General features: G+C 33.8%; 1 protein-coding gene across 3 annotated transcripts in view; it reads right to left on the bottom strand.

Annotated features, from left to right (window-relative positions):
* Positions 1-4,540: 4,540 nt before the first annotated feature.
* Positions 4,541-23,097, bottom strand: part of LOC132550107 (14-3-3 protein 2-like) — a 62,936-nt gene continuing 44,379 nt past the window's right edge. Inside the window, exons 4-6 of one of the 3 annotated variants that reach the window (XR_009554209.1) lie at positions 19,250-19,605; positions 16,164-18,154; positions 13,431-16,091 (exon numbers count right to left, since the gene is read on the bottom strand). Coding sequence is in view for 2 of the 3 variants with exons in the window: in XM_060214124.1 (XP_060070107.1) it covers positions 18,111-18,154; positions 19,250-19,605 (400 nt within the window). In the remaining variant the exon portion in view is untranslated. Of the gene's footprint in view, positions 8,280-9,074; positions 9,419-13,430; positions 18,155-19,249; positions 19,606-23,097 lie in introns of those variants that run through there. The other 2 variants (XM_060214125.1, XM_060214124.1) reach the window with 2 other exon arrangements.

Here is a 23,097-nt window from a genome sequence, read left to right as displayed (position 1 = left end):
AACAGTATAGCATAAACGGCAGTTGCGTTGTGGCACAGAACATCGGAAATTGTGACGTAACTTTGCATGGATTTGGCGTTGTCTTGCTGATTATCCGGAAAGTATACCACCATTGTGTGTAGGCTAACCATCGCAATGTTCCAATAGGCAGATTGAACTTCTTCAACTGAAGAGCACTGGAAGTTTTCTGCGAAGTCCATCCATACCACTGCATGCTTTTGGGGGAGGTTTTCTCTAAGTTTTCTAAGTTCGCTGTATTGATGTTTTACTCTTTCTATGTGATCTTTAAATTCGCTGAGATCGGTCTTCATTTTGTCTAAGAAATCGTCCTTCTTTTCCTGTACCCTCTTCCATGTTTTGTATGTTATTTCAGTTACATCCGATTCCCTTATTTTGGAATACATGCCCGGCGGAACCCCGATACGGCTTCAACAAATTTCTGTTACGGATGTCAGACGTTACGGAAGTCAGATTTCAGCATTGTTATTTCCATTTCACATATCATAACAAATAATATCAGGCCAGTTTCGTGTTTTTTGTAAACTGTACTTAACTTTAACTCAAATATATGCAAAACTTTTGCTCTCTGTAGTTTTATATTCAATTTAAAGCCGTTACGGATGTCAGGCCCTTAAATGCGACATTGCAATGTGTTGTATATATTGATCAGCAGAATGTGTTTGACAAACCTTGTTTTAAAATAAACGCAATGGCGATCGTAAGTGATGTATAACGAGTGATTTTAGTGAAGTTATTCAGCAACAAATCCAGAAAATATAGAAACACCGGTTATAGTTTTAGGCGTTACGGATGTCAGACCGTCTAAGGCGACAATGTTGCATTAGGTTTTAAAAACAGTAGCGTAGAGAGGGCTTGTAAAAAAGTATTTTGTTGTCATGTAACGTATTTTAGCAACCGAAACAGTACTTGATTTATGCATACCTCGCCACAACATTGTGAGCTTCAACTGTCAATATCAAATACAACTAAAGTGACATTGCAACATCGTTTATTATTGTCTATTTACCATAATATAATGCCATCCGCTTCTGAAAGATATAAGTGTTAGTTGTGAACAAGGTAATTAATTTTGTCAGACAATACCTAGAACAAATTGTAGGAACAGGAAAGTTGTTGTAAAATATTTATTTTGTCGAAACAGACACTGCGACACAAGGTAGTTTCAACCTCTTCTAAGTGGGTCAATTATTCTGGAATGGCCGGTGCAGCAAACTACATAGCTTCTTATCCTTACAACTTATCGAATTGTCCTGACCTCCAGGCATGGTATTGGGTCAAGGTCATTTAGAGTGAACAAACAAACTTCGAAGTCCTTCATCTGAGTGCATTGCTTAATATCCTCTGAGTCAGACATTGAATATATAAGTATTTATCAACATATATTTTACCCGGGACGTAGTTTTACCCAGTAACGTATTTCTTCCGCATTTTGATTCATCATTCACAGGGATTACGAGTAGAAAGAAGGGAATGGACAAATACGTGCTTTTACCCTTTCTCACAAACACGCGTGCAAGAAGCCCTTGAAGTTCAAATGTAAAATTGTCCACATACATAATTAATAATACTACCAGTCTGGTTAGTAACATCGACGGTATGTTCCAATATTGGTACTTGATCGACAAGTCTAAGAGCTTGTATTAAAAAATAGTCTGTTGTCATACCGTTTGTGATTCTGTGATGCACGTCACGAGTTTCTCTGTCCTTCCAACTGCCGGGGTAGAGGTTGGACCGTCTTTTCCTTTACAAATAATGTACGTGTTAACAGATCGCTTGTTGCAATATCTGTCACTCGTCAAGCTTGGTTTCGATTTATTTCGGGTATGATACAAACTTCTCTGTTAAACAACAAATGACGCTGAATGTCACCTCAAAATAGTTGTCGTTTTGCACTCTTTCAACGGCCAAAACATTTTTAATAGTTTTTTTTATTGTTTTTTCTTTCCGCGCGAGAAAACGAAAGGTAAACATTACCGCTAGCAACCATTACAAGAGCCGTTATGACTATTTAAATTGTCTCCATATGTTTGCTTTCGTGAAATAGATACTACTCTGTATCCATAATTATAACAATAAGGTATTAATTGTGAGGCTGTTTTCATTGAGTTTGGTATATCTTTTTCGTACTCTGATAAGGTTTATGCTATTTTAAGCGTTGTTGGTTCTGTTTTTAATAAGTGGTTTCTATCGAGACACACAGCAATCACAGTGTAATTTATAATAAAAATGGATTAATGAGAAAGTCGATCAAGGTTAAGCAAAAAGAAATAAGAAACAAAAAACTAAGCATGCCTGGTAACCATGGAAATTCTACCAAAGCAATACCCTAAAGATATATACCAGTTAATATAGTTTCTCTAAACTGTAGATATCTATATATCTGTAAATCTCCGTGACAGATATCGGTGGGGAAAATACACAATCTCGAGGTTAGCGGAGTTAAGGAAATTGTATACTCACCAGTATGATCTAACTGGAAATTAAAAAAAAATAAGTGATTCTCGCATAATATTGAGTTAAATGTGTTATATGTTCTTTAGTCTCTGAGTAAATCTTTCATTTGTTCATATTTTGACCTAGTTTAATCAACGTTGAGTTAGAATTAGGATTTTGTTGAAATGTTAACGTTTTTTGGTACATGGTGCCTGTTAAAAGCACATCACCACTAATGTCGATACTGTTTAAGACATTTTTCAAGTGTTGATTGCTTATGTTGATATACTTTATACTGCTTTAAATACAATGATTTACGTCGTAACTATATAACGCTTGTAAGTAAACACTTTATATATTATAAATTTTTCAGCGAATTCAAGTACAATAGGAAGGCGTGATGGTTTATATACTAACACTACCATGAGTATGAAGAGATGACTAGGAAAGCTCCACTTGACCTCAGCTATTTACTGTTTAGTCCTTTGATATATATACATTCGATAGCTCATATCGTAACATTCAACATTCATATTTCCACTATATAACCTTAACAACTGTAGTTACGCAATAGCTCTTCATAACTGCCAACTGGCGTATGAATTTAACCCTAAAAGTTAAGGTTATGTTGATTATCTTACATGCCCAAAAATGGAAATAAGAGCATTTGTTCTCGTCCCTTTTGGAATACTTATCTTAACAGGCATTTAATACTAATTTCTAACCGAACGGTCCATATAAGCACTGTGCCAAAACCCTGTGATCCTCCCTCACATCATGTTTGATGGCAGGCAAGTGTTGTTTACTTGTTTACTATCCCCTACTAGAAAAACAATATTGTAAAATTGACAGTGCTGTTCAGACAGATTTCGTTCGTCTGTCCACATGCACTTGTCATCTGACATCGAAAACCGTCGATGAATTTTCACTTGAGTTGTTCAACACGAGTAAGTACCAGCTGGTTTCTCGATAACTTAATGAGAACATCGTTGTAAATAACTAACACAATACAGTTTTCAGAGTTTACCTCAAACTGGTTTTAAAGATAATATTACAAAGTTTCTAATCTTGGAAATAGAGTTTCCAGAATCATTTGTGTTTTCGCAAAATATTTGAATTACATAAACTTAGATTAGTTATAACTTCAGTCTGATTAAAATACAGATCTTAATTTAACATTCCAATACTTTCATTAAGATCTGACGAAACCCGATAAGAGGTCATGTCCAGTTGACCCCGTGTTACATATTGATAAATAAATCAAATCGTTTCTATCAGATTTCCCGGCGTCGTTCGGTAAATGAACGGAAAGTACTGGAATGGTAAATTATGAGATGTATTTTAATCAGATTGTTAAAACTTCCAATCTAAATCCAGTGGTCTAATAGTCTTCTTTGCTATAAGTGGTTTCCCCACTTCATTGAGTAGGGGAAGATATAACTTTGATTATTTATGCGTGTCTTGCTTGTGCTGTGTTCTGATGGTTACATAAGCAAACCAGAATGATAGTATTTATATAGGTAAATACATGTAGATGACTGGTTATTGGGGTCCATTTTCTTGGAAGGTCATTGGGAGTCTATACCTTATCCAATGCCACTAGTGGCACAAACAGGTAAAAACTTTGCAAGTTTTCCTGTTGTGCGTTTCAAAGTGATAAATTCTTCACCTACCCACAGTATTTCTGCAATGGTTCACCTTATCCGCTGCAAAGATATCTGTCCCTGTTTACCTCCTCCACCCCCTTCTCCTATAACAATTCTGTCATAGTTCAACTAATTCTGTCACAGTTCAACTCATCCACCACCAAGATTTCTGTCACTGTGTACCTCTTACAAGAATTCTGTCCTTGTTCAACTCATCAACCGCCAAGATTTCCGTCAACTTTTACCTCATTCACCTCAATGATTTCTGTTACCATTTTCCTCATTCACCTCCAATATTTCTATTACCATTGACTTTATTCACCTCCACGATTTCTGCCATCTCTGACCCCATTCACCTCCAAGATTTCTGAATGCCTTTTGAGATTTTTACCTTAATTAGTCTTAACTATAATTAGAATAAAATGAAATAAAAGCCAGACTTTAGAACTGGATCCATTTTAATAATTTTTCCAAAGCCAAAAAACTGATGAGCATGGACCTAATGATAGGTAACATTTCCATATTACCATCTATATATAATGAAATACTACTTCTAGTGTCATGAAAACCAAGCAAGATTACAAAGTTCCACAAAAAATATACATATATATGTTAAATTATACAAGGCTTTTGATAAAATAAACTTTAATTTTAGAACTGTTCCCCATCTTTCATCTAACTTAACATAAATAAAATCTAAGGCATATTATGACATTTTTTTTCAAGAAATCCTTTTTTTGATTTTTAAATGTCTTCATGTTTGTTTGTTGATTTGTTTGTAAACATTCTGATACAAGAAATATAGCTGATTGAAAATTTAAAAAAAAATGAAGTGATAGCATTTTGTGGTTCATGTTATACATGGTAAATATGTCAATCTAATTTAAAAGATTCTGACAAACAGTCAAAGAAAAAAATATAGATTCTTTTAAATGAGCAAAAGGGGACAAAAATCCAAATCAGCAAATATTCGTATTTTAAGTGAAAACATCTTAGCTAAGAATTTAGAATTTTAAGAAATAACATTTTGACATATTTTAAAAGTCAATGTGATATTTTATTTGCATGGAACATAAATACATGTAACACAACAGTAGTTAACCAACATTTGACTGACTTTTGTAGAGAAAAAAAAGATCATAATAGCCCTTATCAACTTATCATAGCAACAACATAAGCAAACATATTGAAAAAAAAATATCATGTTGATACAATTTAATGTCACAGAAAAGAAATTTGAAATTTAGATCTGTTTATACTTCTAAACCTGGAACACCACATTTCCTTCACAAGTAGTAATTTCAATGACTTCCACTTTCAGGTTTTAATAGATTACCCATTAGAAAGCTTAAAATGTATTTTTTTCCTGAACAGCCGATGGAACTTTCATAGATTTTTTTATCTTGATCACTCATTTATGCAGGAAAATAATTTGAGTTGTGAACTGTTGTGAAATATACAGATTTAAAAATAATTAGAATACTTCATTTTAAGCAAACATTTGTTAGAGAGGCAAAGATAGAAACAAAATACAACCATTAAGATTTCACTATCCTTTGACTTCTTTATCAAAGAACATGAATTGGGAAAGTCTTATCAAGACAACCTTTATTTGATCTTTGTTCATCACGTTTGATTTTTACCTTGGTAACAGCATTTCTATTAAAATTTATACATATTAATCTATGCCGAGGTAAAACATGCTTAACTGACCATCCCACGGAATGAAAAAGATCAAAACTGGCAAAAAAGTAAACATGTCATAATAAAATCATCAATACTGGTAAAACCAAAAAAAAATAGAAAACATACGAGCAAAACATGTGTTTATAAATTTTGGATTTACATCTTGATTTCTGAAACAGCTAATTCTAAATCTAAAATGACTACACCACACAGGAAACAGTTTCTAGTTTATACACAATACACTAAATACGATGATATTGTAAGCCCTAGCTACAAATTAAGTCACTAAGTGGAGTATATATAGATATATATGTAGTGGGGGGAATAAATGGATATTTATGTCGTCACTAAGTGGGGTATCTTTAGATAATTAAGTAGTCACTAGGTGTGGGATCTATAGATATTTGTCGTCACTAAGTGGGGTATCTTTAGATAATTAAGCAGTCACTAGGTGTGGGATCTATAGATATTTATCTTGTTACTAAGTGGAGCATACAAAGACATACATGTATTAAACAACACATCTTGATTAATCTCAACTACTGACATATACGCCATCAGATGATCCTAATACACTTGTAATGTAGGACTTCCATATACAATTCAGTCTATAGATGTTATTTCCTTTAAATACTAAACAATTCAAAAATGAGATACGTAATATTAAAATAGAAAACTACAGAACATATAAAACCAAAGCAGTATTTAATATTTCCCAAAGTGCACTGCTGTACCCTCTATATAAATTGTAATGAACAAAAGGTCTGGTAGATATTGAGCAGTGCAGTGTTGATGTAAAGATAGATAACTCTAATCACTTTATCTCTGATTCAAAATTGATCTATAAAAAAAAATGATCTGGTAGTTGTCAACACCATTAATCACAAACCTTACACGAGAAATAAATAAGAAACCAGAGGTATCAAAGGGTTTTGAAAATAAAACATGGCCAAAAACAATGATAGCTCAAAATTAAAATAGTGCAAAATTTATCAAAAATTCAAATACTTTTAATACTGCCTTCTAACAATTCATTTTTTCTGTAATTTATTTTTCTTCGTATTTGATTGTGACACAGACAATGCATTAGTGTTTCTTTTGAGTTGAAAATTGTTTTTACAACTATGTGCAATTACGAGAGGCCTAGCGGCCTTGACGGTCACCTAATATAAGCAATATAGAATATAAAGGTTAAAGGAAAGTTATCAAGTGTCATGAAACAGAAATTCTGACACTGAATATAGACAGGGTCAATACATGCATTCCATCAAAACTGTCATCCTATACTGATAATTCTTATAAAGTTATTTCCTTTGGGAACCAACATTATGCTGAAAAATATAATTTTTCTATGAAAATTACTGATCATCAAGGGATCACCCTTCACTCTTAATTCTAATCAAGTTTGAAATATACCTGGGTCTTGAGAAAAAGATTTTTCAAATTTAAGTCAATTTGACCACTTTTGGCCCTGCCCATCAGCCTCTGGGGGTCAATCAGGATCAAAATTGGCATACCATCAAGCTGTCACTCATAATCTAATCAAGTTTGAAATATTTCAAATGGAAATTAAACACATCTTGCTTTAAATTCTCGTTTTCCTATATAAACTATTGTAAACTGTACCCCCTCGAGACCCTAGGGCCATGAAATTCAGAATTTTGGGAAAGCACCTTAAGATGCTTCCATTCATAAAGAGTATTTGATTCTACCATACGTGGGTCTTGAGAAGAAGATTTCAAAAATAAATTTGACCTCTTTTGGCCCTGCCCCTCAGGGCCCTTGGGGAGTGGGGACTGCAAAATTAACAGTTTTTGTTCATCTTAGGCCTGGGAATTTCTGCAAAATTTCTTTGAAATTGGATCAGGGGTTTTTGAGAATAAGTCAAAAGTGTTAAATTGTGTACAGACACACCATGCACAACGCTGATGCCAGATGAAGGGTATTAGAATAGGTGACCATGAGACTTTGTCTCAGGTGACATAAAAAACAGAATCTAAAGCTTCAGTGTATATATTTTGTCCAAATTAGGTGGAATCACAGGTGAAAATGAAAAATATTTGGAAGCACAAGTATCAGAATATGGAAACAAAGAGAAAGAGAGAGGGAGAAGTAGCCTACAAATGGTTTTTAATTAATTGATTTCACAGGTTCTCAGTGGTCTTTGTGTTTTTCAAGAACAATAGATAAAATCTCCCTTTTCACTTCGAAGTTCTAAATATACATGAATTTCCATAGCAATACTGCAAACAAAGGTACATAATAGAAGTAAGAGACTGTGGTTCTTATCAAAAAGTCTATGCATGTCTTTCAGGATTCAGTGTAAGCTATTTGGCCTTTCAAACACCTTAATACAAATTCTTCCACAATAGTGTTTATCTTTTCTGTGAAGCTACATTATAAAATCACAGCAATCAACAGAAGCTGTGGAGCAGTGAGTTTAAGACTCTTCATGGTCCCCTTCAAGATCCTCAACTCTCTGGCCCTCTTGTTCTACAACAGAAAAACTCTTGTCAGTGCAGTTATACAATGCTGTCATATGATTTATAAATTTAAGGAGTGTATAGGGGAATTTCACTATTTGCCCCTGCAACAATGTCAATTTCCGAAACCCTTGTTATGTCTTTTTTTGTCTTATCATGTGTGTAGGAACATAACTAAGCAAAGATTACAAATCAAATAAAAACAATCAATTAAAAACAAAATATAAGGTTTAACTCTCTTATACAAAATTCAGCAATCAATTGAAAACAAAATATAAGGTTTAACTCTCTTATACAAAAACAATCAATTGAAAACAAAATATAATACTCTCTTATAAAACAAATTCAGCCCAATGTCTCTGTTTATACCTGAAAGACTCACAGAGCCTGTATCACTCACCTGGTTTAAAAAGTGCTTCATCTAAATATAATGAAAAGCATTTAAAAGATATCTATTTCCCCAACTGGGCCCTGCTCCTCTTTCCCCATGGAGTTCAGACCCCTAATTTATTCAAAACTGATGTCCCCTTTACTTATGAATGATTCAGATAATCTTTTTTTTTTTTTAATTTGCTCTATTTTCCCAACTGGGCCCTGCTCCTCCCCTTCCCCATCCCCTCCCCCTATTTTCCAAAACTGATGTCCCCTTTACAGGGAGTCCTTTGATTTTTTTTTTTTTAAATTTGCTCTATTTTCCCATATTGCAACCCCCCCCCCCCAGAAGGACTTAAAAGAATTTACACTATCTCCTTTTGAGGGCTCCATCCCTCCCTTAAAGATGATATTAAGTGTAAAGTGATATTACCTTCTTGGTTAGGCATATCTGTTGTCCATAAAGTCAAGTTGTCTCTCAAAAGCTGCATGATTAATGTAGAATCCTTGTATCTGTCGTCAGACAGGTCATCAAGCTGTTGAATGGCCTCGTCAAAGGCCTCCTTTGCAACTTCGCAGGCTCGCTCTACCGACTGCAAGATCTCAAAGTAGAAGACAGAGAAGTTGAGGGCCAGGCCGAGTTTGATTGGATGTGTAGCTACGAGAACCTTTGCACATTCAGATGCTGATTTGTATGCAACCAAGCTTTTTTCAGCAACTTGTTGTCGTTCATTTCCTTTTGTAAATTCAGCAAGATATCGGTAGTAGTCTCCCTGTCTGTGGAAGAAAGAATTAAAAAAATCAACAATGTATCAGAGTACAGGCTTTTCTCGATAAAAATAACAAGAGGGTCTTTAAGGCCCCTTGAGTTCACTAAAAAACTTTTGCTTTTGTTGTAGTAGGGCTGCATTTGTTGGTAGAGCATTGTCCTATACATAATCTCAGTTGAATTATGAGGATCAATCCTCCATGTCTATGGCCGTTTGCATTTCTAAGGCTGATGAGATACAATCTGGCCTGTACTGTCATGGTTGTGTCCCTGGGCTAATCATTTTAACCCAGGTGCTCTTGCTGACATGTGACAAGCCTTTCATAAGTTGTTCATTGTGGTATCCTTCAGCTCCTACAAGGAGACCCCATCTCAAAATTACCATAGCTGTAAATGAGGCAATAAACCAAACCATCAATTGTTGTGAGGAATTCCAAACAAATATATCTGCCCTGTCAAACATCAAGTATACTAATTAAGAACTAAAGAACGTTTGATTCTTGCATCTATGGATCTTAAAGAAGAAAGCTGTCAAGCATTAGCTTTCTGTTAATTTGACCTCTTTTGGCCCTGCCCCTTGAGTCTCTGGTGTCAGTCTAATTTAAATCAATTCCAGAGGAAATTCTTAAACAGATGTATTGAACAAAGGGCTCAATGGCTCTGAATGTCCTGCAGTCAAAACAGAAGACTTTGTCAGTTAAGTCAATTTCTATGCCATAAATACCATGAGCCAGGCCCTATTAGTTACAGAACAGAAGAAGTTTGATGTTTTATGATCCGTGTGACCTTTAAAGTGTGTCAAGTCATTCATTTAAGCCAACTTGATAGCCCTTCATTCCAGCACGATATTGGTCATATATATGAACCCTGGGCTATATGGGTATGAGAAGAAATTGTGTGAAGATTTCAAGACATTGAAAAGTGTCAAAGTCATTAATTTAAACAAATTTGTAGACCTTCATTCCAGTCTGCTTCAAGTGCAATATCTGTACTCAAGGCTGTTTAGAAGAAGTTGTTTGATAAAAGTAGGCACAAGTGACCTTGGAAGTAGGTCAAGTTCATTCCTTTCAACATACTTGAAATGTCCCTTATCCAAGCATGCTACAGGCCCAATATCATGACCTTTTGCCTCTGGGTTGATTAACAGATAAAAACATATTAAAAGTCATGGCATTATGATTTATATGTCATAGTCTATCCAAAATTATGCTAGATATGCGACTAGATGTTGGCACAAATTTTGTTATGAGCTACTATGGAAACCAGAATTTCCATCCGCAATACTAAAGGCATAACAATCACTTTCCCTCTCTTCACTCCTAGAACTTGAAAAAAAAATTGAAGGTTCCATGTGTGACACCTTGTGGACAGATGAAAAGTCTAGTTTGATCGTTTGATATTACATCAAATGAATCTCGAAGTCGCATAACAGTATATTGTAATCGTTTTGAAGTTGGGTGTCGCTCTTTTGTAGTCTTCAAAAGGAGCATATCAGCCTGTGATTGATCAGTTTTTTTCTACTGAATCAAGTCAAGTTACTTAGCTTGTGCCTTCAATTTTTCATGACCACTTCCTGGGTGCAGAGAGCAAAAGCAATCATAACTCATGGAGTATCGAGGATGATGCATAGTGAGAATTCTGGTTTCCATGGTAGCTGTTACAAACATTGTCAGCTTCTTCAAGTTTTTTTTCCATATTTGAATCTTGTATGAAATAGTTTTGCTGTTTATCTATAAAATACAGTATAATATTATGGTGTATAATTGTATATGTCTTCTATTGCTTGGCTGGAGAAGTCAGCAGCAACAATCAATTACCTTGTGCAGATAGTATTAATGCTGTCAAGCAACCCATGGGTCATGCTATGTAAAATAGAAAAGTGAAGGGGAAGGGGAACTAATGTTATACCACTCTCCAGGATTATTCCTTAGTCTGCTTACTGTAATATACATGGGTGGGCTTTACATCATATATGGACTTATTGCTGGACAAGCACAATGTTAGTTTGTTGAGCAAAGCTGGATAATTGGAAAAAGGAATTCATTATCACTTTAGTACTATACAAATTTTCTCCTATCAATTACCTTATACCTAAATGATTAAGAGAGTAGTGGTATTAGTTTCAGTGAAAATTGACCAGTTCAATAAATCAAGTGCAAAATAAAACAATGCAAAAAAACCCAACAAAACCCAACAAAATATGGACCAGTGTAACATAAACCTTTGGAGTGGAGATTGAACCACAGTAACATACACCTGTGGAGTGGAGATTGAACCACAGTAACATACACCTGTGGAGTGGAGATTGAACCACAGTAACATACACCTGTGGAGTGGAGATTGAACCACAGCAACATACACCTGTGGAGTGGAGATTGAACCACAGTAACATACACCTGTGGAGTGGAGATTGAACCACAGTAACATACACCTGTGGAGTGGAGATTGAACCACAGTAACATACACCTGTGGAGTGGAGATTGAACCACAGTATCATACATCTGTGGAGAGGAGATTGAACCACAGTATCATACACCTGTGGAGTGGAGATTGAACCAAAGTAACATACACCTGTGGAGTGGAGATTGAACCACAGTAACATACACCTGTGGAGTGAATACTGAACCACTTTAACAAAAGAGTTTTGTGAGGCATTACATGATACATCCGTCATAGGTTGAAAGAGCATTTTGCAACAAAAAAGTGATGCTTCATGTTCATTCATCTACAGACCGTGCCAGTTGTCTCATTGTGGAGGAAACCAGAGTAAACAACTGAGAGTCATTTATTCCTGAAAATACTCCACTTGTTTTTACATCAATTTTACAAAGGCCGTTACTCAATAAATAACTTGTTTGAAGTTTATCTGTCGAAGCTAATTGAGATATTGAGCAGAGACTGTTTAGGTAATTAAATAAATGGCCATGGTTGACACAGTGTTAACACATTACTAACATGGTTGGCACAGTGTTAACACATTACTAACATGTTTGACACAGTGTTAACACATTACTAACATGTTTGACACAGTGTTAACATGTAACTAACATGGTTGACACAGTGTTAACACATTACTTACATGGTTGACACAGTGTTAACATGTAACTAACATGGTTGACACAGTGTTAACACATTACTAACATGTTTGACACAGTGTTAACATGTAACTAACATGGTTGACATAGTGTTAACATATTACTAACATGGTTGGCACAGTGTTAACACATTACTAACATGGTTGGCACAGTGTTAACATTTTACTAACATGGTTGACACTGTGTTAACATATTACTAACATGGTTGACAAAGCATTAACATATTACTAACATGTTTGACACAGTGTTAACATGTTACTAACATAGTTGACCTAGCATTAACACATTGGCCTTTCAACAAAGCAATATTCAGTTTGGACATGAAAAGGTAACAGGTCACCTGCCTGACCATGTGAGCTTTCCCTACGTACTCCAGTTTCCTATTACCTCCAGATCCCCTATACACTTCCACCCAGGCCAACAAGAGTGATTAAGATGTGTACATATTGTTATGGTTTTTTTAAAGGTACTAACCTTGTCATTCACCGAATCAGTTTGAAAAACAAATTCTAAAGCCAGTCAGAAATGTGTATAATAACTATAGGATGCTTACTTTTGGTTCACATGTTTCAAATACATTGTAACTAAATTAGCTAAAGAAGGTCAGTTAATTTCTAAGTTGGTTAAAGCTTAAGGTGATGTTCTGAAGTACACGTTTTGAAGCTGTCTATCCATAGACGTTTGTTTTTTCTAAAGAAGCTGAGGAAATGGACTGGTCTGTGCTGACAGAGTTGTGTCCCTGGGCAAGACACTCCATCCTATCAGCTCTGGATGGCATGTGATAGGCTGCCATACATTGTATATTGTTCAGTGAAGTAGCCACCAGGCTGGAGCAATAAACACAGCACACACACAAATGAACAAACAGAGGGTAAAATAAGTAACTGAATGGTGTATCATATTGATAAAAACAAAATCCATCAGATTAATTTTGTAAGATGTTTAATATCCAAAGCAGTACAGACCTCGGACAGTCTAGCTAGTATAGTCAATTCACAGAAAATAATTCATTTTAAATATGGAAAGATAATTAGTTCATGTATGTATGTGCGAAAATCTTATATTAAAAAACTGATGATATTTATCCTTTATAGATAGAGGAAAGGGTAAACAAAAGCACACTTGATAAATCGTTCCAATTACAATGACAGCAAAATCATCTCAGTTATTTGTTTATTCCTTCAAAAGAAATACCAAATCTAGAATAATACCGACCACATTTTTATTGTCATCAGCCTTACATGTAAAGGTTTTCTGTTACCAAAGCATTGTTCATGTCAAAACATATCAGTTATTTAAACAAAAACAATAAAAGAATTAAAAGGTTTTTATATTACTGTTTTTGGACCAAATACCAGAAACGACTTTAGGTTTTAGAATGTTTGTATTCATTCGATGATGATTTCCCTAGTGATACATGTATTGATGAACAATCAAAACATCATGTATCAAGAATTTATTGTGCGCATCTGATTTTTGTGATTTTTAGCAACCCTTTAAAAACGAGGCAAAAAAAAAAAAAAAAAAAAAATTCCAAACTGCAAAATTTGCATGTTTTCTTCTTTATATCATAAATGCATGTGTCTATGTCTATAAAGTTAACATGCCTTCCTAAAACTTCTTTCTGATAAAAAGATTTAACAGTCTGATAAACTTATGAAATAATTTTAAATTGACCTATATCAATGTTTGAAAATCTCCATCTTAATCTTATATATTACTCTAGCTAAGTGGCTTTCTTGAAGGAAATTTTGTGATTGCTGATTTGTATTAATGTTATTTCAAAGATTTTTTTCTGCATTTTGTATTGAACAAAAACGAAAAACAAAAAAAATAAAAAATCCAAACATAAGAGAAATGTCTTCAACTTGGAGAAGGATGGGAGAATTTTATGCAGGTATACAAAAAGCAAATCTGTGATCTACACAAAGAGTATGATGTGCTATGAAAATAGCAATTGAAAGTATTTTCCTTATGGAAATAAATTTGTGTTCTAAAGTAACCAAATAAAGTAAAGAAAAAAAAATAATAAAAAATTATGATGTCACTATCTTTATATTTCCTATGTTGTTTGAGTTAACACACAGCAACAGGGTCTGCAATATTCTGATGAATTCTTTCTGTATCTGTAGCACAATCAATTTTTCATTTTTTTGTTTATTGGTGACAAAAGAATATCATTCATAGAATCCTAGAATAAAAAATAATATTCAAAACCATTCATGACTATTTAGCATAATTTTAATAAGATACAAAATATTTCACAGCAAGAAATAAATTGGATTTTCCTGATTCCTTATCCTGGCATTGAACAAGATTAACCATAAAAATTCAAACCAAAGTCAAAATGTTTTAAATCATCTCTAGAATTAGAAAACTTTCTTACTCTTCAAACTTACTAAGGCTACTTGTAATAAATCTAAATTCTGAAACATATTTTGTTTGTTTGATATTTGTTGTCTTCTTACTGATAAACTTATCATCAGGCCCATTGCAATTAGGCCATCATGAAAAATAGGTATCAAGCATCCCTTTCTCTTTAAGTAAATACCTAGATTTTCTACTGGATCTATCAGACTTTTAGAATAAAAGTATATGTAAATATCAGAACAGAACAACAAGAATACAACAACAATAACATGATTCAGTCATACAATAATGGAAAAAGTTGTGTAACACTCAACAGTGTTTACTTAAATACATTGTGTATGTCATGCTTTTTGTTTGAAATTCAGTGGGGGTGGGGGTGGGGGTGGGGGTGGGGGGAGGTGTAGTTGCATCAAAAAGATACATTGTATCTTATTTCTTTTCTGGTATAAAAGTTCAAACATATCAAAGCAAATTTTCTAACACTTTTAAATATTTTCAATTTTGGAGGTCTGGCAATGTTTGGAGATTGTGACATTTTCTGCCTTAGTGTTGAGGCAATATGTTGAATATTCAATTTTTCGCTTCTCAAGGGATCAAAACCCCAACAAACAATAAACTTGTACCTAATTGAAAGCAGTAGCCTGTACTAATTATGGCCAGTTACCTGTACTTCATTGTGGCCAGTTACCTGTACTTCATTGTGGCCAGTAACATGCACTTCATTGAGGCCAGTAACCTGTACTTCATTGTGGCCAGTAACCTGTATTAAATTGTGGCCAGTAACCTGTACTTCATTGTGGCCAGTTACCTGTACTTCATTGAGGCCAGTTACCTGTACTTCATCGAGGCCAGTAACCAGTACCAAATTGTGGCTAGTAACCAGTACCAAACTGTGGCCATTAACCTGTACTTCATTGTGGCCAGTAACCAGTACCAAATTGTGGCTAGTAACCTGTATTAAATTGTGGCCAGTAACCTGTACCAAATTGTGGCCAGTAACCTGTACTTCATTGTGGCTAGTAACCAGTACCAAATTGTGGCCAGTAACCTGTACTTCATTGTGGCTAGTAACCAGTACCAAATTGTGGCTAGTAACCTGTACTTCATTGAGGCCAGTAACCAGTACCAAATTGTGGCTAGTAACCAGTACAAAATTGTGGCCAGTAACCTGTACTTCATTGTGGCTAGTAACCTGTACTTCATTGTGGCCAGTAACCTGTACTTCATTGAGGCCAGTTACCTGTACTTCATTGAGGCCAGTAACCAGTACCAAATTGTGGCTAGTAACCAGTACCGAATTGTTGCTAGTAACCAGTACAGTACCAAATTGTGGCCATTAACCTATACTTCATTGTGGCTAATAACCAGTACCAAATTGTGGCTAGTAACCAGTACCAAATTGTGGCTAGTAACCTGTACTTCATTGTGGCCAGTAACCAGTACCAAATTGTGGCTAGTAACCTGTATTAAATTGTGGCCAGTAACCTGTACCAAATTGTGGCCAGTAACCTGTACTTCATTGTGGCTAGTAACCAGTACCAAATTGTGGCTAGTAACCTGTACTTCATTGTGGCCAGTAACCTGTACTTCATTGAGGCCAGTAACCGGTACCAAATTGTGGCTAGTAACCAGTACCAAATTGTGGCCAGTAACCTGTACTTCATTGTGGCCAGTAACCAGTACCAAATTGTGGCCAGTAACCTGTACCAAATTGTGGCCAGTAACCTGTACCAAATTGTGGCCAGTAACATGTACTTCATTGTGGCCAGTAACCTGTACCAAATTGTGGCTAGTAACCTGTACCAAATTGTGGCCAGTAACCTGTACCAAATTTGTGGCTAGTAACCTGTACCAAATTGTGGCAAGTTACCTGTACTTCATTGTGGCCAGTAACCTGTACCAAATTTGTGGCTAGTAACCTGTACCAAATTGTGGCAAGTTACCTGTACTTCATTGTGGCCAGTAACCTGTACTTCATTGTGGCCAGTTACCTGTACCAAATTGTGACCAGTAACCTGTACCAAATTGTGACCAGTAACATGTACTTCATTGTTGCCAGTTACCTGTACCAAACTGTGGCCAGTAACTTGTACTAAATTGTGGCCAGTAACCTGTACTTCATTGTGGCCAGTTACCTGTACCAAATTGTGGTCAGTAACCTGTACTTCATTGTGGCAAGTTACCTGTACCAAACTGTGGCCATTAACTTGTACTAAATTGCAACCAGTAGCTACTTGCCAGATTGTAGTGGCTTTCAGTTAAATATGTGAATCAAAGAGTTTAGAATGGACTATGAAATTCTGTATTAGTGTTGGGTTAGATCAAATTGATGTTATTTATATTTTTCTATAGACATTATTTATGTAAATACATTCATCATTAACAAAACAGAGTTTTAAAACATATTCTATAAACATTTTGAAACTGAAACCTACAAATACTGACTCACAACAATTAATTAACAGAACAACCAACTTAGATTAAAAAAAGTTTTATATAAATATTTCTTACATATAAATCTTACTTTTTTCAAGAATCATTTGTCATGTCATAAATGATCGCCTTACACACTACCAGTTACTTCAAAGTAATCCATTTAGAGCCGAATTACTTTTTTTATTATTGAAAAAAAACCAATAATAAATGTATACACATTATCACAATATGTCTTGTCAATTATCAGATCAGTTTTTCTTGTATTTGCACCTTTTGAGAGAAATTTTCCACAGAAATTCATTTGAGACATGTCTCCATTACTCAGCCTCATAAAGATGAAGATATTACACCAGCATTTTACTTTAAACATCTTTGCATTACAACAAAATAATAAGTCTCTTTGGAAATGGTGAAGAAAAAGGCCAATCACATTTTCAATTGTATTCAAACAAAAAAACACCCAGATATAGCATCAATCAAAATGTCTAAAAAATAACAAACTCTCATATTGCTTGGCAAAATTTCAAATATATAGCATGTTTATGAAGTTTTTGTTTCATTCTTTTTTATAAAAAAAGGAGAATCAGTATATATATATATATATATATAAAAAAAAAAAAAGCAATGTTGACTTTATTTTTTTCAAAGACAAGGAAACAAAGCACGATTACAGATCTGTGATTCCAGTATATCTAAAACTGTTGTTTGCCAGGCAGATACTGTTCTATCACGAGAATGGAGATGATGATAGGTGGTCCCATGATAAACTTTATCATAGTTTTGCAGGCAATCATTCTTCTTATTCAATGTCTTCTACTTCTACTTGTTCTTGCTGCTGCAATCCTGTGAACAAAAAGGAAAATATTTACAAAATTCTTCCTACATGAAGACATAAAGATTTTGATAACCTCTATCCATTGCCTGTTTCTTTAAACTTCACTGATAATGCTTAAACTAAACTTGTGTAAGTCCCTTTGTTATCCATGCAGTGTTGTAGAAATAAAAATGAATGATCAGGATTAAAAAATTTTGGAAGATTATGTTTCAAAATGATAACATACCATCTAATATGTCTTTGAAACTATTAATTTATTATAGGAAAGACACTAAAATTCATATTTAGCCCTATTTAATGATGCCTAAATACCATAAACTAAGCATACCTTATTTGGTAAACAAATGTAAAATTGCAGTTTTGTTTACTTCTTATGTTCTTATCACAAGGTGTTTCAAAGGTTCTCTCACAAAAGCAGAGACCTATAGCTTTTGGCACAAATAAATACCAAAAATATATATATACTACATTGAGCTTTCAATAGCTTTGAATTTCTAAACTTGAATTGCTGTCTCTAGATGCAACTTATTAACCCAAATGTGTGTAACGATCAATATCCACCCATGATAATTAAGCTTGTGCAAGAGTATACAGTCTTGTAATTACTTATACCAGTCGTAAATGTGTTATATTTGTTTACATCCCTTAATTTGATTATAAACCATATTCAAATGTGAAGAGACGTGTAAGTGATGTTATGTTAATTGATATATTTACTTGCAAATATATAATAAAAATGTCAGTTTAATCATTTATTCTTGGAACTATTATAAGAACCCGGTAAGATATGCAGCCACACCTATGCAAGTACACTTCGATGCACGAAGAGAAAGAATAATTCTTTAAATATGAGATTTTTTTTAATTATCTGGTTTCATTATGTTATTAACTCTCCAAGCAATTTTTCATTACACCATTAATTCAGAGGTACCAGAGTTTCAAATCTTTATTAATTAATGTTTAATTTTGTTTTTAAAATTTTATCTAAATAATCTACAATACAAGTCTTAATATAACCTGTAACCAAGTCTATATTATTTGATCTAGTCTAGCAATGTTTTAGAATCAATTTCTTTCATTTAATCTAAGCTTGCAATTCTCACCTTCACCATCATCATCATCCATTTTGGCATCTGATGTCCACAGAGTGAGATTGTCCCTAAGCAGTTGCATGATCAGGGTAGAATCTTTAAAATTTTCCTCCTGGAGGGTATCCAGTTCTTTGATAGCCCCATCAAAGGCTTTTTTGGCAACCTCACAGGCTTTCTCTTGCTCGTCGAGTATCTCGTAGTAGAAAACGGAGAAATTGAGTGCTAGCCCTAATCTGATTGGATGGGTCGAGCATAACGTATTACTAATAATGGTGGATTCCTGGTAGGACTCTTGAGCTTCTTGCACAACTTTCTCTCGTTCTTTATCTGTTGTGATCTCCGCCAAATATCTGTAGTAATCTCCTTTCCTAGAACAAACACAATTGAATACATTGAATTGTTATTTAGGAAATCAACACATATATCTCAATTAGTACCATACCAAAGCACAAATCTTGAATAGAAAAAAATCCATACCGTTGTATAGAAATAGATCAGACATACAACAAAAATAGCACACCCACCAAATCACTTGGTCTTTTGTTTGACCTCTGAGGGTTTTTGTAATCAGTCTGGTGTTCTTGTTTTGTTTTAAAGAAAATAGTGATTATAATACCAAAGGCAGAAATCCGAAATTCAAACACAGTTATCACAATAAAAAAAACAATTATTAGCAAAAAAAAATTAACATAAAGCAACAATGTGTATCTATACTCTGTCAAAATAGTAAAAATAAACATCAAGTGCATCACTAACTTGATGATATTGAAAGTAAAATTAAATGCTTTTACTTTACAGATTGGTAAGGGAGGCAAATGTAACAGCCAAATATCAGTGGTAACTTGTGTTGTTTCATGTTAGTTGAATGGATACTCTCTAAACATTTAACATACTCTCTAAACATTTAACATACTCTCTAAACATTTAACATAACTCTCTAAAAATTTAACATAACTATAAACATTTAAACATTTCAAAGGAAAACATCTTTGACCGATTTGTGTTTGTGTCTATTTTTGAAGTATCTCAGTTCTACTTCGCATCTCATTACAGGCATTCCAAATCATTCATGTGCATTCTTGCAACAAGATGCATTGAAACATGAAAGTATTACAGACATAGATGATCATACATAAGTTAACATTTCATACGAGATTTAAGAAACAACTTTTCATAGCCTCTGATTCAAGGTAAAATACATATTCTTAACAAGTTTCATAAATCTCGTTTGAAATGGGAACAGATGTCAGATTCTGTTCATCACATAACTTAGATACTTTTGCAAACATTGGTTAAAACATTACTTATAACAGTATTTTATTATACTGATACAAAATCTCAGTTGGAGATATTCCTACATTATGTCTCTGATGTCACAATGAATGGTGCCGTGAAAAAAATCAACAATGACCTTTACCATAACTATAGAACACTGAAATTAAAACTTATCTGACATATATTAATGGTCCTTTATTAGTTTATGAAGTCTGATAAAATCCCTCAAGAAATGAAGTCGCTAAAGAACTGACAAGAATTTTACAAAAATAGTAACAGTGAATATGACCTGGACTCTACAACCAAGAAACTCAAATCATGTTTGAGATACAATGTTCCTTTATAAGTGTGTAAAGCTTGATCAAAATCCTTCAAGAAATGAACCTGCTATAATACTGACAGGAATTTCACAAAAATAGTGACAGTAACCTTGACCATAAATGAAATGAAATGCTAAAGCACTGACAAGAATTTTATGAAAATAGAATAATCACCTTGACCTTTACCCTACAACCTAAAAAATTGATCATGCTTGAGATATTATGACCCTTTATCCACTGACAAAAATTTTACAAAAATAATAACAGAGATCTTTGTTCCTCAAACCTTGAAACTCAAACTTGTTTGAAATATTAAAGTCCTTTTAAAGTGTGTGAAGCCTGTTCAAAACATCTTTGAAAAATGAAGCCAATGACGTGCTGACAAGAATTCTAGAAATGGTGACCCTGACCTTTACCCTTAAACCCAGAAATTTGAACATGATACGAGATACATGATTTTCTTTTAGTGCGCAAAGCTTTACAAAAAATTCCTCAATTCCTCAAGTGATGATCAGTGTTACATGACATCCATGTGAATGTTGTGAAGGGATGGTTATACAAATTTTAATCACATAAACCGCCTGTTATTCAGCGAATTCTCCCATGGAATGTTTTTGTACATATCATTTGAGTATATACCCTGGAGCATTTTTCATTGACTTTGGCAGTCAGAAATCGATTGTGATGTCATTTTGCAGACACATCATGAATTGAAAATGGCACAGATAGCTTTGTGTTCAATTTTGTCCTCCACTTTTTACTTTGAATTCTATCAAAACAACTTTTCAGAGTCATGTGTAAGGAAAAAATCTTATTGTTTTAATTTCATATGAGATATTGCAAAACTTATCTTGAAATTTTAATTCCTGCAAAGGCTTGCAAAAAATTATGAAAAACTTCTCACTCATTCTAAACCAGAGAATGCTAGTTTGAGATTGACGCAAATCTCAATCTAATATTTTCATGCACACCTTGTCTGTCAATTTTGGGAAGTTCATAGTATAATACTTGATTGTCTGATAGCGCGAGTATGCATGCAAGACAATGTTTTGAAAGATGGTGGCATTGTTTATATAGTATACAACTGCCACTAGAGGTCACTGATAATCTGTTTGAATATTCTGACCAATCAGATTGGTAGTAACAGCTAGTTCCAAAGACTGTGTCACAAATATTGGTAAGCATATCACCAGTCAGTGCTTCTTGCGGGGAAATAACAATACCATTAATGCAGGATACTGTAAAACCATTTTTTTTTTTTATGGGGCTTAATTTTTGTGGTTCCTTTTTTTCTTTTTTTTTCTGACTGTTGATATAACATAGAGTTGGTTATTTTCACAGGGACAATATTTTTGCTATTTTCCTGTACATCAATATGATTGCAAAAATTGAATGCATTAAATAATGTGATGTGTGTATTTGATGTCCTGATGGCAAAATTTTGAATTCGTTCAAATATACATGTAATTGGATTATTTTAAAAGCATATCATGAAAATTTCAATAAGCGAAAATAAACAGCTATAGGGTACTCAATAAATCTACTCCTACTAATTTCAACAATTTTATCGATTTCGATAAAGAATACCCACAAATCATCAAAATTACATTTTGTACAAAATTATCTTGATCGTGTTAAAGATAAATTCTTAACATAGTTGCTGGTAGAAGACAAAATTATAATTCAATGTATCTAACGATGTTTATTGATAATAGATTTCAGGTACAACATTCAGTATCCTCTACACAAGATTAAAAAAGTAACTTGTTATAAATATGAAGGTTAATTGTAATGAGAAAACAGTTTGTAAATTGGCTGGTGGAGGGTGAATTTGTAAATCAATGTATTTGATGATGTTCAATATTGACAGACTTCTGGTATAAGAAAAAGTATATCCTCTACACAAGACTCAAAATACAGTAACTTGTTCTAAATATGAAAGTTAATTGAAATGACACTACACAAGTACATAAACTAGCTTTGAAGTTATATAGTAAGTTTACATATTACTATTGTTCAGACCATTTTTGAAACAGTTCTAATTATTTGCACACACAACATTTTCTACACATTATTCCACATTTTTGTGGATCTTAGTAGAAAACTACTTCGTTTCTTCATTTCTGTACACTGCCAAGGATACATTTTCAATGAATATCTATTGTTTTCTAATTGATTTTTAAATATCTTCCCATAACTTGAAATAAAACAACTACTCCATGGCTAAATCTTTCATGGATTATCATGAAGTTCAATAATATCTCC

The sequence above is a fragment of the Ylistrum balloti genome, unplaced genomic scaffold (assembly GCF_031769215.1).
Source record: "Ylistrum balloti isolate Yb309-2 unplaced genomic scaffold, AGI_CSIRO_Ybal_v1 Utg370104, whole genome shotgun sequence".
NCBI classification, from domain to species: Eukaryota; Metazoa; Mollusca; class Bivalvia; order Pectinida; family Pectinidae; genus Ylistrum; species Ylistrum balloti.
Note: the sequence above shows the minus strand (reverse complement) of the source record. Positions and strands in the feature narration are given on the sequence as shown.